General features: G+C 43.9%; 1 protein-coding gene across 1 annotated transcript in view; it reads left to right on the top strand.

The window, feature by feature from the left end:
* Window positions 1-4,033: 4,033 nt before the first annotated feature.
* The window catches only part of LOC146020192 (cytochrome P450 2W1-like), a 57,327-nt gene continuing 43,250 nt past the window's right edge, over window positions 4,034-18,110 (top strand). Inside the window, exons 1-4 of the mRNA XM_083153125.1 lie at window positions 4,034-4,259; window positions 12,084-12,246; window positions 12,656-12,805; window positions 17,195-17,352. Coding sequence (XP_083009251.1) covers window positions 4,074-4,259; window positions 12,084-12,246; window positions 12,656-12,805; window positions 17,195-17,352 — 657 coding nt within the window. The 5' untranslated portion in view covers window positions 4,034-4,073. The remainder of the gene's footprint in view (window positions 4,260-12,083; window positions 12,247-12,655; window positions 12,806-17,194; window positions 17,353-18,110) is intronic.

The following is an 18,110-nucleotide window of genomic DNA, read 5'->3' as shown; positions in this document are numbered from 1 at the left end:
GTAAAGCAGGCTGGAACTGCAAAAGGCCAGGAAGGCTGCACTGGGCTGAGTGCAGGGAGAAATAACTAATGACCAGCAGATGGCTGGGGAGCTCCTAACAGAGCAGTAACCTGACAGAGGGCCAGTAGGAAACAGGAACTAGCAGCTACCTGCAACAGGGACAGGAAGCTAAGACACAGGAAATGAAACTATCACTGGCAGGGCAGAGCTAGAGAGAATCCCCTATGAAGGGCTCAAGTGATTAATCAGCTGAGAGAGATCCAGACAGCTCCCAAGCTGTACTAACGAGCTCTTTACCTCGCAGACTTGTGAATGAATTAAGCTCACAGAATATAGAGCTGTAATGGCACAGACCTACCACTGGAGGCCACCAGAGAGTCAAATGCCAAACACAAACTGAACAGAACACAAAACAGAACTGAACCATTAATCATGGTTCCTAACACCAACCTATCTGAACAAATTGACATGTCCTTTGAGGAACCCCCATTGGTGGATCTCCCCCAAAACTTTTTTGGACTTATTTACATCGCCACCCAAAGGTGGCAATACCCTACTATGCGGTATCGTGGTGGCAGGGTTTTAATACATAGGAAAATGCAGTAAAATGGGGGGTTTACCACATTTTCCCCTTAGTACATCCCGCCCTATGTACAGTATGTAAGTGATGTGTGAGTTAGAATATATGGATTTTTCTCTTACCTTTATCGTACACTAATCTGTGTGAACTGGAGGTACCTATAATCATATTGTGTGCAGACTGGATAGGGCAGCTGTGCTCTGCCTCTGGATACAGATCCTTATTGCTCTTCATCTTCATGATCTGCAGAAGGCGGAGTAAGGGACAGTAGGCTGGGATAGGAGGAGGAATACGGAGGGGACACAGGAGGAGTAGGCTGGGATAGGAGAAAGGTTGCAAAGTGGACACAGGAGGAGTAGGCTGGGACAGGAGGAGGAATGCAGAGAGGACACAGGAGGACTAGGCTGGGATAGGAGGCGGAATTAAGAGGGGACATAGGAGGAGTAGGCTGAGATAGGAGAAGGGGAGGCTGGGTAACTTATATCAGTAAGTTGGGAACAAGAGTAGGCGGTAGTGGAGCCAAGAAAAGGAGGAATAGGCTGGTATTGGATTAGGAGAATGAGTGCAGCGTATTGGTGGAATGCCATGACAGAATAGGCACTGGGCTGAGTTGAGGTCAGGAGGAAGTAGGCTGGCACAGGACATAAGAAAGCTCCATAGTACCCCACACATTAGAGAGTGAGAAGACTCCTGGGGTCAGGGCAGGTGTGACACCTTCCCCACTGACAGCAGGGAATGGAAGCAGGGGAAGAGAGCAGCATAGACAGAGTAGGGAGCGGATCCACGTGTGTGCACTGTTCCTCCATGCTGGAGTGTCTGCCAGAGATGCGGCCCCATTCAGCAGCACCACATGCTGGAACCGGCCTCTCACCCTGCATGGCCCGACTCTCAGTACTTGGTAGGACTTACACATGCCGCCACCGCTGGCCCCTCTTGTAGCCATTTCATATGGCACTGGTTTGTGAGCCCTCCGGCTGCCGGCCAATCAGAGCTCATGGTCCGACAGCCAATCCCTGCAGCTGCCGGTACGCAAGCTTTGATTGGCTGGCAGCCGGCAGACGCATAGCAGCTGCACTGAAGAGGGGTGAGAAGAAGGGTAGATGCTAAATTGTAGTGGGCTAAAGGACCTTCTACGCCTAGGGGGAGGAGCAAGGCCAGGGGGCTCACTCATTCACTATCCACGCCACCACTGGTTGCCTTTAGTAACCAGGAGGCAAGCAGAGTGAGCCACCGTGCCTGAAGAGTGGCGAGGGCACATTTGGGACCATTGCTCCTCCTCTCTCCACCCCCTCTCCTCCCCTGTGACATCAGGAGGTCCTTTAGCTCACTTCAATTTAGACCTAACTGTGAGAGAAGCCTGCCCTGCTCCGTCTGTACCTGCTCTTCTCAGTGAGATCCTGCGCTGGCATGATTACAGGGGGTGCACACATGGTGTCACCCCACTGAACGGTGACACCCGGGTGAGGGCCGCACCCCCATAGTGACGCCACTGCTCTAAAGGTGTACACACAATACATGATAACGAGATAATTAGCGATATTATCGTGCATATCATCTAGTGTGTGTGTGTGCACTATATTGTTAGCGACGCGCACTACCACAGGTCGTGAATGATGTTCTCTGTCATCCTGCATGTACAGATGTGGGAGGACATCGTTAAAGAGACCCATGCTCCCCTGCCCTGCCGTCGCCCTCAGCCAGTGTGTATGTGTACTCAGCATATAGTGTGGACCAACAAGTTATTGGTTAACCAAACCTCTGTGTTGGCTGGCCATGCCCTCTCTTTGACTGGCCACACCCCTGCACATGGACCGCTGCTTCTGAATTCTCCTGGTGGGCTCTTCATGCCCCAGTCCAACACCAAGGTCACAACTGTAGTGGGGAGCCTAGGGAGTCACATGCCACAAGTGCTGGATGTGATACCCATTTGTGTATCCAGGAAGGGGGAGTTGGAGTGGAGTCGAATTACTAGTTTAAGTCCTGCCAACACTGCTGGTGATATACAGCCTGAAGAAGGGGATTACTCCCCGAAACGCGTTGCTGCATTACGCTGGTGGAATTACACCTCTTTTTGGCACTTGGACACTTTTCTGAAAAGGACGCACTTGCACTTTTCTCACCGGGACCTCCACCCCAAACCATCTGCGGTGGTGCCGCAGAGCTTATCGCATAAGTTATAGCCCACCGCAACCAAACATCAGGGTGAGGTATTCTTTTATCTTTGTGTGTAAAGCATACCATCCGGTTTTGAACTTCGAATGTCCATGTGCACTTTGTATGTATGAATTTTAATATACCTTTGTCAATAAATGTTGTTTTAAACCTTAAACAACTCACATTTTGTTTATGAACCTGCACCAAGCTGTACCATATTTCCATTTACCAGAACACTGCTGGTGTATAATAACATTTAGTACATTTATGAACTCTGATCCTTATCTACAAGTTAATTAGTTCCCTGCATTATTTTGGATTCCGTTGTGAGCAGGACGGGCATATTATCCTCTGCACCTTTTATCCAAAGCATGTTTTTGTAAAAAAACTCTTAAGTGTGCGCAATATAGGGCCTTATTCTAGTTCAATCTTTCTGACAAAATCCTTCTTAGATGGACAAAACCATGTACACTGCAGGGGGGCAGATGTAACATGTGCAGAGAGAGTTAGATTTGGGTGGGGTTTTACTTCAAAGTGAGATCTATATTGTGGTGTAAAAATAAAGCAGTCAGTATTTACCCTGCAGAGAAACAAAATAATTCACCCAAATCTAATTCTCTCTGCACATGTTACATCTGCCCCACCTGCAGTGCACATGGTTTTGTCCATCTAAGAAGGATTTTGTCAGAAAGAGTGAACTAGAATAACCCCCATAGTGTCCAACCAAGTGAGTAACATTCCAAAATCAATGTTTTTACTACTGTAAAAGTTAAATCTTCCAAGTACATTTTCATATCACCGTAACCACAAAATACATACTGTACTTCCAGCATTGCCAGAACAATTTAGGCACAAACACAGCTACAGTACAGTGTGTTTAATGAAAGAAAAAGTTCTAAAAGAATCGGATACAATTTATACTGCAAAGTAATCGTGGTAAAAGGAATTTCTGATGAGGAATAAATATATAACTCTATATATGAATGCAGTAGTAAAAATGTCACCAAGCGTTTTGAAATCTAATTTTCTATTTATTTTATTTTGCATTTATTTCATCTAATGACATTAAACCATTTTAAAGATATTACAACAAATCTGCCTGTATTATGTGAGCCCTGAATGTTTCATTTAGAGAAAATATATAGAGAAGCAAGAAAGGATAATTGTTTTGCCAACTCTGTTTAATCATTGTCTTAATATTTGAAGGAAGCCCTAAATGAAGAACCAATGGTGAAGTAGTGGGCGGAGCTTAGGTTGTTGATGGGCACAAGCTTGTTACAGTGCTGTAAAAATACAGAAGCTTTGTATCCGTTAATAACCCAGGTCACAAACTATCATCATGGCTTTCTATTCTGATTCAGTGACACTGTTCCTGCTATGCACCATCGTTATGATGTGTGTAAAGATCCTTATGGACCTTTCTAAAAAAAGCATCTATAGATTTCCCCCAGGACCAACTCCTTTACCTGTTATCGGGAACATGCACATTTTGGATTTGAAGAGACAAGATTACACTCTTATGGAGGTAAAATAGACTTTTGCTCTAAATAAGTGTCTAGAAAAAAAGTAGCATTTGCATGGGACAGTATCCCAGGTGACCATTTCTTTAAAGGGTCCGATTCTATTTCCTTTGCTATGCCTAGGCTGCTCAGAGCAGGGCTGTTATCTCTTCTGTCTTCTGTCATTGTACGAACTTTATTTGTATTATGTTCCACTCACTGCATAATGTTGTGTAATATGTCTCTGCTTTATAAAGTATAATAATTATTTCAATACTTGTTCAAGCATAACCGTTCTCATTCGTTTAGAAATACAAAACTGCTCAAAATATTTCTGTTTGGTTCAACAGCAAATTATATACTGTTTTTCTGTCTTCAGATCCCTTTATTATGTTGTATACATAAATATATAAATGCTTTCAGTGGTATTGCAGACCCTGGAGATTGTGTATTGGGTATATAGTCAGGAATCCAATGGTCACTGTGTCAACATTCATTAGGAATGTCGATAGTTAGGATGTTGATATGGTTAAAATGCTGAGACATCTGGAAAATATGTTGACATTAGCACTTTGGTTAGGTTTTATAGAGCATAGACACGGTGATATATTCTATAAGCAAAATCGAATAGAAAATCGAATGGATATCAAATGGTTTTTCTACATTCGATGCGGATTCAATGCCAATGCGCGCTCCTGTGTAGTGTAAGTCAAATAGAAAAATGGTCTTCGCAGCCTACTATATAGTGCAAATCAAATAAAAATAGTGCAAATCTAATGTGTTCACTGCAGCATTGATTCGATGTCCAAATCCAAAGTTTTAAAAGGTGGCAAGATGGGCAACAGTACTGCAAAACGTTTTTTTTTTTTTTTTCAAAAGGTTTTGCATTCTGAACACATGTTACACATATAACTCTCCCTGTGAGAAGTGAAACGCGTCAGCTGTACTGTTGCCCATCTTGCCACCTTTTAAAACTTTGGATTGAATTTCGAACCAGCCCAGCAGAGGATTGCACCTCAACTGACCCCCACATTGCATCATTGGGGTACTCAAAGACTCTCTGGACCACCACTCCTCCCAAACAAACGGTAACCATCCGGATACTTGTGGTTACATAGTTACATAGTTACATAGTAGATCAGGCTGAATAAAGACTTGCGTCCATCTAGTTCAACCTACGTTTTAATAGCTTATCCCTTGTAAAAGACAGAATATGGTTCTTATTAGTACCCCTGGATATTTTTATCCAATAAATGCTTGTCCAACCTTATTTTGAACGTATTTATTGTATCTGCCAACACCACCTCTCCAGGAAGAGAGTTCCAAAGTTTGACTGCTCTGACCGTAAAGAAATTTTTTCTTTTGAGGGAACGAAATTTTCTTTCCTCTAATCTAAATTCGTGCCCTCGTGTCCTAGTTTCCTTTCTTGCAGTAAAAAGAGTGCTTGAGAGTTCCTTATATTGGCCCCTGATATATTTGTACATGTTGAGCATGTCCCCCCTTAAACGTCTCTTCTCTAGTGTAAATAGTCCTAGCTTGCTTAATCTCTCCTCATAGCTTAAATTCTCCATTCCCCTAATAAGCTTTGTTGCTCTTCTTTGGGTTTTTTCCAATTTCATGATGTCCTTTTTATAGTGTGGGGCCCAGAACTGTACTCCATATTCAAGGTGTGGTCTAACCAATGCCTTGTACAGTGGCATAATTACTTTTGAGTCCCTAGTTTCCATGCCCCTTTTAATACATGCTAGAATTCTGTTGGCCTTTTTTGTTGCAATGTGACATTGAACACTGCACCCCAGCTTATTATCTATATGGACTCCTAGATCCTTTTCAAGTGCTGAAGTACCTAATGCCTCCCCGCTTAGGTTGTAACTTGCACACTGGTTACGTCTCCCAAGATGCATAACCTTGCATTTATCCACATTGAACCTCATCTTCCACTTTTTAGCCCACTCATCTAGTTTGTTAAGATCATTTTGAAGTATGTTCACATCTTCTGTTGATTCAATAACTCTACTCAGTTTTGTGTCATCAGCAAAGATGGATACATCGCTGAGAATCCCCATCCCGATATCGTTAATATAAATGTTAAACAAGATGGGCCCCAGTACCGAACCCTGTGGCACTCCACTTAGTACTGGTATCATAGTTGATACTGCACTGTTCACAACCACTCTTTGTTCTCTATTACACAGCCAGTTCCCTACCCATCTACAGATATTTGCACCTAGTCCCAGGTCCACCATTTTATTTATCAACCTCTTGTGTGGTACTGTATCAAAAGCTTTTGCAAAATCAAGGAAGACCACATCTACTGCGTTTCCATTATCAAGGTTTTTGCTGACATCCTCGTAGAAGCCCAGTAAATTTGTCTGGCAGGAACGATTTTTAACAAACCCATGTTGGTTAATACTAAGTAAACTATGAAGGTCTAAGTATTCCAGGATACCATCCCTTAAAATTCCTTCAAATATTTTACCCACTATTGATGTTAAACTCACAGGCCTGTAATTTGCAGGGTCATCCCTTTTACCTTTTTTAAATATTGGCACTACCTCTGCTATTCTCCAGTCTTTTGGTACCATACCTGCTGATAGTGAATTTTCAAAAATGCAATATAGAGGGGTCGCTAGTTCCTCCCTTAACTCCATTAGTACCCTAGGATGTATACCATCTGGCCCTGGTGATTTGTTAGTTTTTATTTTGCTGAGCCTCAAAATGATATCCTCGGTCTAGAGAACCATATTGTGGTCCGGTTTGTTTGTCCCAGTTGAGGTATCTGTGCTTTCCACTAACTGCTCTCCCCTAGTAAATACTGATGAGAAGAACTTATTTAACACTTCCGCTTTTTCATTATCTTCTGCAAAATTTTTACCGTTGATATCTGTTAGTGGGCCTATGTTCTCTTTAATTAAGTGGTACCTATCAAACTGTCCTCAAAATCAATTCCAGTAGATTTGTGCCATCCAGGGCCAACCACTTGAACTCAAGGACAATACATACCACCAATTCATCTATCCGATCAGGAGCGGTAAATATGTTTCCAGCTTAAATATACTGGGCATATTAGGAACGGACTCTCCTATACTGCTGTTTCAGTGTGGCATAAGGGCTTTTTAACCCACTTATTTTAGTGTGTTGTTTATCAACCCTTCTTTTTAATTAAGAATTTCCTATGTGTTATTATATTGTTGCGTAATATATGTTTATATTAAATCGTTAATATTGTAAAGATCATCCAATTCTTTATTAATTGTTTTTAGCACTGCTACCTTTCCTTTTTTTCTGTTATTATATACAGGATTAACTACCCTGTTTTCAGCAGCTGCTGAGAGGCTACTCCTGCTGAGTGCCCCCCCCCCAGACCCCTTCTACACCCTAGGTGGGCTCTCCACTGTTTCCTTATTACAGTGTGGCATAACATGTATAAAGGGCACTACTAAGTGATTAATGCAAGTAATCAGCAATATAGTGTGGTGTAATATTTGAGGAATTAAATGTTGTGGTTTAATGTCAATAAGGAGCAGTGGGCGGTAGTGTTGGAAAAGGAAGCGATGGACAGGTGTGGTTGCTTCCCCACATGATGCAAGGGTAGAGAGGACTGATTAGATGCTTTTGCCTCAGCTTTTGCTGTGTGCTGTTCTGGGGAGAGATGCTGCTGATGTAACAGCCAGGTCTCTCTCTCCGTCCCAAATTTTCCATACAATGGTAGGGGGAGGAGGGGCTGTGTAGTGGGGCCCCTGCTCTCGCCTTGACCCTTGGATAGGCCTGGGCCCAAGAAAAGAGAACCTGCATTGCATTGCTGCAGAGAGTAAGAAATTGAGAAAAATCTTTATACGTAATGTATTCACTGTCACAACACAACAAACATACTGTACAAACCCCCATCAGGGTGGACACAACAGGTAAGATTAATAGGATGCAATTTTTTCGTGAGTTTTAAAACCACACATGTAAAATGTGCAATTTTGTAAGCAACTCACATATTTAATAGGATGCACATTTTTAGACAAAATTAGAATTTGCATGAGATTTAGTGCTAATTTCAGAAAGGAAATGAAACGAAAATGTGCGATTTTTAGACATGTGTGTGGGGGTCAGTGTGGGGTTAGGTGCAGGGGACACCTGTGGAGCCTGGAATAATAAGTATACTGGTGTAAAATTATTGTGTGTGTGTGTGTGTGTGTTAAAGCTTTACTGTTCTATGTGTACTGTATGTGTGTTTTTATTTGAACATTCTTTTTACAGGTGTACTACAAGTCCAAGGGGGCCCAATAATGTCCCACAGACTGGGTTCGCCAAGTTCCAGCATGCGGGGGAGACCTGTAGTTCGATTGTAAAAAGCAATGGTTTTTATTTCATTTTACGCATATCAGCCTGGCATCCACTGCCTAGGGATGCCGGGGACAGCACCGGGCTTCAGCCCTGGAAGGTTGAAGCCTGGGGGGGGGGTCCCCTTTATTGAGCCCTGTAACCCATCCTGAGCTGTCCAGGAAATGGGCGCTGAGCTGACATCCGGTGATGTCAGCTGCCCGCCACCCGCGTAATGGCCTTGTTAGCATGAGAACGTGCAGTGTTCTCATGGTAACACCCATCAAATGCTGGTCGCACCCCTCTCCGCCCCCACCCCCATCACTGTCCTGGTACCCCACAAGCAGCCTGTGGAAATGCAGAAATGCACATGTGCAGAACAAAAATATTGGTCCCCGTGCAAACGCAGCCCTGCTGCCTACAAATCAGAATAACCCCCTGCTGTATACAAATCAGAATAACCCCCTGTTGCTCTTTTGTCATTTAAAATGATGTGACAAATTTTGTAACTGGTGAGGGAGGTGCGGGAAATGGTCATCAAATTGTGGGGGTGTAGGGGGGTGAGGTTGGTGCTGCTTTGACAGTCGGGAGGCCCCAACATGAAGGGGGTAGTGACATGATGGGGGGGCAAGTGGTGGCCTGACGCCTAAATTGGCCCCTGCCCCCAGGGGAATGTAGTGGTAGAGGGTCATGCTTAGCAGTGTTACCAGCCTCTATACGGGTGTAAAAGGCATACATATTGCTGTTCACTGGGGTAGAGAGTATGTGTATGGAGTAATAATGTATCCACAAAAAGTCAGTATTGTCCGGATTTATCTAGAATAATGTATATGCAAAGTCCCAATGTGACTGTAGAATGGGTGTTCTTAATGTGCAACAACATACACGATCACTCTGGCATACAGTATGCAAAAATATGTTGGTTAATCTGAAGTCAATAGGAAACCATCCTCTACATAGAGAGGTGCAGCCCAGGTGTAGTAAATGGTGAATCCTCCCTCAGCACAATTCACTAAAGTCTTATTGACCCGTCTCCTCAGATATCAAAAGATGAGCCCCATGTCAGTATAGTGGGGTACCGTGAGTGCCATATCAGTATAGTGGGGTACCATGAGTGCCATGTCAGTATAGTGGGGTACCGTGAGTGTCATGTCAGTATAGTGGGGTACCGTGAGTGTCATGTCAGTATAGTGGGGTACCATGAGTGCCATGTTAGTATAGTGGGGTACCATGAGTGCCATGTCAGTATAGTGGGGTACCGTGAGTGCCATGTCAGTATAGTGGGGTACCGTGAGTGTCATGTCAGTATAGTGGGGTACCGTGAGTGCCATATCAGTATAGTGGGGAACCGTGCAGCATATGATAGTAGTAACTCTCCCAGATAATATAATAATATATCCGTCTCTTCTGGTTCTCCTGACTGCCAGTTTCTGATGGGGTGATGGTGGTATCCTGAAGGTGTGTGGGGGTTAGGGTTATTTTGTTTCTGTGCAGGGTAAATACTGGCTGCTTTATTAGGGTGTGGTATATGGTCCCGACAGTCGGGATCCCGACAGTCAGCCCGACGTCGGAATCCTGACAGTCAGCCCGACGTCGGGATCCCGTCTGGCCGGACTCAGACAGTATGGCGAGCGCAACAAAGCCCCTTGCGGGCACGGTGACTCGCTACGCTCGCCACCTATTCTATTCTCCTTCTATGGCGGTCGTGGGCCCCACAAGGGAGAATAGCCAGTGGCCATCGGGACCCCGAGTGTCGGGGTTTTGACTGTCGAGATCCCGATGTCGGGGTAATGACTGTCGGGATTCCAACTGTCAGGAAACTGTCCGGCACCAACTTTATTATTAAACTGCAATTTAGATTTCAGTTTCAACACACCCCACCCAAATCTAACTCTCTCTGCACTTGTTACATCTGCCCCACCTGCAGTACAGCATGGTTTTGCCATTTTGAGAACAAATTTGCCCTGCAATCAAGTCTGAATTAGGCCTTTTGTTTGTTCAAGACAGACAGTACATTTTGAAATCCAAACCGCACCTCAATACATCACATTTTGGCATTACATATGAAACAGATTTTGTCCGCCATTTACACATATTGTAATATTTATCCTTATTTACTTTGAATTTGTCCTTGGCAATTACAATAACATATTTGATGCGACTTTCTTGCGTGGGGGTGGGAATGTACTTCCAGCTTTGCCTGGCTATATTAGGCCATATGAAATACTTCTATTTTAGCCAAGTCAATTGCTGTATGTTTTAGCCAAGTCAATTGCTGTATTTTTTTTTTTGGAAAAAGTAGAAAATGTTACGTAGGACAATATTGAGTAAGAATTGTGTTAAAGGGAACCCATCCTTTTATAGATAGAAAGTCATTGTTAAACCATATAATTGTATTTATGTGAATAAAGTATAAGAATACAGTACATGCATAAAAATGTCAGGGCTGCAGCGGGTATGGATCATTAGGTCACCAGCATTATGGTAGACAAGCATTAGGTCGACACCATTAGGTCAACATGCATTTAGGTCGACATGCGTTAAGGTCAACATGCAGGAAGGTAGACATGACTGTCGACAGGTCATTGGGTCGACAGGGGTAAGGTCGACAAGGTCATTAGGTCAACATGGGTAAGTTTGACATTGAAAAAGTCGACATGTTTTTCTTTTCTTTTTTTTAACCGGAATGTCAACACAGTCAACATAACCACTAAAACGTAGCACCGCGTCCCCGCACCATTCTGCGGGCACGGTGCCTCACTGCGCTAGGCACACTATTTTATTCTCCCACCACACCCTAGTGGATGGTGGGGCATGAAATACCACCTGTTGGCACATGTTATGTCGACATGGAGACCAAAACGTAGCCCCGCGTTCCCTCGCATGGCTCGCTACGTTCAACATGCTACGGGCACTATTTTATGTGGATGGTAGGGCATGAAATAACACCTGTCGGCACATTTTCGCTCAAAGAACAGTATAAAAAAAACCATGTCGACCGAATGACCGTTTCTACCTTACCCATGTCAACCTAATGACCCTGTCGACCTTAAGTCATATCTACCTTCCTGCATGTCTACCTTAAGTCATGTCCACCTAAATGCATGTCGACCTAATGGTGTCGACCTAATGCTTGTCTACCATCATGCTGGTGACCCAATGACCGTATTCCGCTGCAACTAAGGGCAGGGCAAAGGTGCCAAAAAGCAATGCAGATGGCCCCTTAGCCTCCGATGAGTCTAAAGGGGTCTGCTTCCACCGATGGGGAGATTTGGAGGATATTTGTACCCATGCATCCCTGTCAATATACACTTTTTTAATTGGGAGGGCATTGACCAAATTATTATCTTGCCCCGGGAGATGGAAATCCTAGTTTCAGACTTGACAATGTACTAGATCAATAACAGCAATGCACTGAACAAAACACATTATAGTCCTGTGCACTGTATTGTAAGATATGCAATAATGTATTATGTTTTACTAAGTTCCGCTAAATAAATTGGTTCCTTTGATAGCATTTTATTAAAACTGTTTTCCAGCTTGCAAAAAAATACGGCACATTCTACACCTTCCACTTTGGGTCTATGAAAGGTGTGGTTCTGGTTGGATATGAAGCCAATAGAGAAGCCCTGTTGAAAGCCAACTATGATTTTGGAGAACGTGGACCTATCCGTATTGCTGAGGACTTTCAGCACAACCATGGTAAGTTTGTAAATCATTGGTATATTGGCACACATTTTGCATTTTTTTTTCTTACAGTCTTCTCGCAGTCAACGGCGTATTCTGTAATTAGCAATCCATGCTGAATAAGCCCCATATGCAGTATTGTTAAGTACAAGCATAGGCATATTTATTTTCTGTTTTATATTAACTTACAGTATGTGGCTACTGACAATTTATATTCTCATTTAGAGGAGTGGTGAGAAGGGATGGAGGCATGCCTCAGAGAACAGGCCTGCTAAACAATCTCAGCCACACCTCCAACATGGCATGGCCACTCCCACTATTAACAGCTTGGAGTGGCCATACACCCACACAGTGTGGCCATGTTATCTTTATTTCTTCAGTCCAGGCCCAAATTCTGACTCAGCTTTTCCTATATCTTTTCTAGGAGTATTCTTTTCCACTGGAGAAGGTTGGAAAATAACCAGAAGATTTACTCTATCAATCCTACGGGATCTTGGCATGGGCAAATCATCCATAGAAGACAGAATTATTGAGGAGCTACAATATTTGAATGCGTTTATCAAGTCTCATAATGGTAAGTCATGCAATAATGGACACAATCATCCACCCAAACCTCACCAATATTTTTGAAAAGGGAAATGTGCATATGCACAGCATGTATTTACTGTTAAACTGTATAATACCTTGGTAGTATTACAACTGGACAAACTCAGAGTTTGTCCGGTTTTACTAATACCGAGGTATTAGAGTATAATTCCACATACATCAATACCTGAACTGATAGGATCGTATTTGTTCTACCAATATGATGAGATAGCCTTATCTGAATGATCAACTGTTTACGTATTGACATCAAATAATCTTTCAAATAAATTAATGTGATATCAACATTTCACATTAGGCTATACTGCTGATGAAGTCTTCTAGGCGACGAAATGCGTCAGGTACTTCTTTAACCCTGACCAGATGAAAGGAAAGAATTTATGAGAGACGGAAGGAAAATTAATACTTTTCTATACGTTTTTAATAAATTACATTGTTGGACATTTATTTGTGTATTTTTGAATGGACTGTCATTGGCCACAATGGTGACCTAGATATACTGTAGGTGCCAGCAGTGGTGTAGCTACGTGCCATGTTGCCCAGAGCAAGGGCATGTTTCGCGACCCCCCCCCCCCCCTCATTGAAATCTCCCCTCTGGGTAAACATTCCCTCATCTAGGCATATAACCCCCTCCCCTTCTGGCCATATAAATACCCACCCCCCTCCCAGTGCATAACAGCCCCCCAATTAAACTCTGCCCTCTGGGCATATAAATCCTCTTCCCCCTCCCAATGCATAACAGCCCCCCAATTGAACTCTCCCCTCTGGGCAAACAACCCCCCACCCTGTATCTCTCTGCATAAAATACCCCTTCCCGGACCTTGGCCCTTATTCTGATCGGTGCGGCCGGAGCCGATTATGCGGCCAGGACCGTGCGTGCGAAACCCCGCCTTCCATACGGATCGCCAACTCCGTCCGTATGCGGTGAGAAGCTGTCCAAACGGACCGCACGTGTATTTTTCACGGAATACGCCTCCTCCATCTAAGGGAACCTCCCCCATCATTCGATGGTCGCAGACCATCAAATGCAGGACCGAGTGCTCCACCAGCACCCGCAACCTCAGACCACACGGACATTTTTCCGTGCAAAAGCATGGATCTGGGCGGGCAGCTGACATCCGGCGATGTCATATATCCGCCCCCTAAACGTGCGTCACCGCCGCATTACCATACGTACGCCCAGCGTTTTCATGGGAACGCCCATGAAACGCGGGGCGTATGCATATGGTAATGAGCCCAAACAGCCCTTCACGCCCCTCTCCACCCCCTGTTCGGAGTGTTCACATATCATGCAGGATTTGGCCGTACGCCCCGCTCGCACATGCGCAGAGACGCCTCTGCACATGCGCAGACACAAAACATCGGCGGCCCGAACGCACGCGGATATGTCCGCACCGATCAGAATAAGAGCCCTTGTCCCAGTAACATTCAGATTTAAATAAACACTCACATGGACTTTTGATATGATCACGCTGTGTGTGAGGGGTTTGTGCGAATTGATCAAGCTGGATCTGCCGCCGACTTGATCAAGCTGGATCTGCTCCCCTCTGTGTGCAGCTGAGCCTCCCAGCCCCAGAGCTCAAGTCTCCTGCTGCCTGGACCGCTAGCCAATAGGTGCTCGCAGTCTAGCAGCCAATGCTGCTTCTGATTGGCTACTGGACCACAAGCGCCTATTGGCTAACGGTACAGTGGGTGAACTTTAATTGAAAATAGCAGCGGACTCCAACGCCGAGCACAGCGAGGAGTCTGTGGGGCGGGGGGTTGCCGGTGGATGCTAGGAGTGTCTGGGCGGGGGAGCAGGCGAGCAGGGCGGGGGAGCCGGCGGCAGAGTGCACGGCTCCAGCGCCAGGTGACACGTCTGCGCCCGGAGCTTGTGCTCCGCCCTAGCTACGCCTCTGGGTGCCAGACCCCCATTGCCCTGTATGTTCTTTTGTGGTTTCCTCCAACAGGGAATCTGAGGGGTAATAGGCAGCCTACCAATTGATATGTGAAAAAGCAGGAATTGGGTGCGGCGACTTCCGGCCAAAGGTTCCCTGCTGCTAGCGGCGGCTTGCTCCGGCTGAGGGGGCTTGTACTCCTCTGCACTCCTCCTGCGGCAGCTTCTGCTGGGACTCGGCGGCGCAGTGAGTGACTCTGGAGGCACCCTTGCGTGGGTGAGTCTCTCCGGTGCCGTTACAATACGCTGCTATCAGGCAGCTGAATATCGGTCACGTGTTGGAGACATCCCAATTAATATCTGCTGAATCCCCTGCTCACCTGAGATTACATTTCAGCAAGTACTTGAAGCGATTACTTCTTGTGAAACAAAACTGGCAGATAAAATTGGCCAAGTCCATCTGACCTGTCAATGCTGAGACACGAAGTTCAGAGGGTCAGAGAACAAGTTGGTGAAGTGGAAACCTGAGTATCTATACTTGAAGACTCACACACTCCCCTAAAAATGCCAGTAACTACTCTGACTACGCATATGGCAGGACAAGTACATACAAGAAGCAGCGCTGTGGTGGAGGGAAAATACACGTGCAATGGGGTGATGAATAAAGATTACAGTTTTATTAAAACACACAACAAGTGTTATGTAATTTACCTTTTTAAAAAAGAAGGATAAAAATATGCAAAAGGATTCCTTAGAACATGATATCAATGTCCCCTTAGGCAGATAATTCTGTTGCAATGGTTTTTGTGTCCCTTTCAAAAAGTTTATAGGCAGTGCTGATGGGCAATAATTTTTTGAACAATGTTCTCACCACTTGTCGGGGTATTTTCCGGAACTTAGGTCCTGGTGTCCTCACTAGTGTGTGGTTGAGCTCTGGTGGTAAATTGCTGCTGGAGGAAGATCTCAGGCCTTGTGGTACTTTCCCAATGATGGTATTCCTTTGGTGGTGGTAAATGGTTATAATGCCGCATAGATGTCCTGCCGATCGAAATGATGTGGAGTGCCACAGGTAATTCTGCGGTGTGGGTGGGGGTCTAGTACACCAACACGTTTCGCTGTTCAGCTTTTTCAAGGGTTTATGTTTCATCCATAATCTTGTGAAAAAACCACCTCTTACAAGAATCTGACACGGAAAAATTGTTTTAAATATTGTTTTAATAAATGTTTCAAGTTTAAGAAATCTTGTGTGTATGAACTGTAAAGTAAAGAGAGACTGGAATTCCCATTTAACTACATAGGGTGCTGGATTGCACTATTGTGGGAAGATAAATATATATATATATATATATATATATATATATATACTGTATATATATATTTGCAGGTGGTGCGAAACAGCACTCCCTCTATAAAGTGTATTTCACCCAGGTGCCTAGAGCAGAGATATGCATTAGTTGAAGAAAGACTGCGTCACTCCAGGGCTCGTTTTAAATGTTGTATTTCTAAGTTACAGCATATTCAGCCAACACTCCATTGTATCACCAACGTTTCAATACCTCTCTGGTATTTTTATCAAGGTAATGGGTATTGGAAAAATTATACATCAAACCCACAGTATGGGGTAACTGAATGTAAATACTTACCTGTTCCACGCTGGGGGGGGGGGGGGGGGGGGGGCGGCTGGGTGTGGTGGCAGTCCGGCTTCCATATCAGTCATCGTCCACCTCCACTGACGTCATTACTGCTAGCCTATTGACATGGCAACCCGCCACTCTCTGTGATTCCGTCCCCAGCCACCTCGCAGCATCGAAACGGCGCACTCTAGACAAGCTGACACATTAATTATAGCAATCAAAATAACATAGTAGCAAATTGGACTACATAGTATACTCAATATTACAGGCTCAGTAATAGCATAATAAACTTAGACCTACAATGCTTCTTTATTGAAGATTGCAACATTTTATACAAAATATAAAACATTTTTAAAACAAACCTACAATAACCTCATAGTACCCTAACAGTGTTCTCAATATCTACCACTGAGTATCCCTTGATAGACACCTATCAATCACAGGCTTGCTTTATGACAATTATTAATAGTTTGCAATCATTATAGAAATACTGTCCAATTTAGACGTTCATTGAGTCCATGTGGGTACACCGTCTGCAACCAGTGGATCCACTCACTTTCCTTTTTTAAAAGGAGCATATCTCGGTCACCACCCCTCTTTAGTACATGGTCTATAAGTATAAATTTTAGGTCTTAAATTGTATGTTTTGCCTTCGTTCAAGGGATGTGGTTAAATGCAAATTCACTACTATTTTATGATTGCGTTGATTTATTTAAGACTGTCCAATAACAGAGAAGAATCATTTGTAAGCCATAAATATAAATGGAAACCAAAATAAATTGCCCTGCTCCTGGACAAAAGCATTATTTGAATTGAACTACTGTTAATAACTTTGTGTGTTTCATTCCAGGTCAACCGTTTGAGAAAAAAGTGTTATATAGCGCTCCCCCAAACATCACTTTTTGGATTCTATTTGGGAGACGTTTTGACTACGATAACCCAACTTTCCTGAAGATGGTGAACATAATAGATGACATAGTTATTCTCACTGGTTCCCTTCCTATTAAGGTATAGTATCCATTTACAAAAACAAAACAAATAAAACAATAAAATAACTTGAGGGGATATGCGGGTCCGATTTTCAGAAAACCGAACTTGCCACTTCTGAGGATTTCCAATCCTTGGCTTAGATTTTCCTGCCAGGCTCGGACAAGGCAAAACAGCATCTTCCCGGCATCAGAACTCACCTGCACAGGTTTCTATTAAAATCCCTAACACAGTGATTTGGGCACTATTTCACACAGGACGCCAGTGGGTTAGGGTGTGGGGCTGTAGGGCTGTGGGCCGCATCGCTGTGACTGTATGGGGTAAATTTACTAAGATCAGCCGAAAATACATACATCCCGGCAGCATTGCATAGATCAGTCAGATTCATGTGATACTCCTCTGTTTAAAAGATAGGATAGCTTCATGTGTACTCATTCTCTTTTCAAGTGCAATCATAGTTGCGTATGATAAGAATTGTGTTACTGATCGTTAGGCACCATGGTGTCTTTTGGTGTCTTCCAATAAATAATAATTATTTTTAATTCTGATAAGCTCCTCTGAACTACACATTTTTATATTTGTGAATGGTATTAATGGTATTTTAAATACTGTATGCTTGTTTGTACTCCAGGGAGAGCAGCCTACCTTTCTGTATAGATAACATGTGTTGTGTTACATTATGGTCACATGCCCCAGTGGTCGATGCTGCATTCCACAGAGAGCTACAATGATCAGAGCCATAACTAGGGCCAGATGTACTAAGCTTCAAAAGTGATAAA

Source organism: Crinia signifera, chromosome 7 (assembly GCF_055691185.1).
Source record: "Crinia signifera chromosome 7, ASM5569118v1, whole genome shotgun sequence".
Lineage (NCBI taxonomy): Eukaryota > Metazoa > Chordata > Amphibia > Anura > Myobatrachidae > Crinia > Crinia signifera.
The sequence above is the reverse complement of the archived record's forward strand: the minus strand, read 5'-3'. Positions and strand labels throughout refer to the sequence as shown.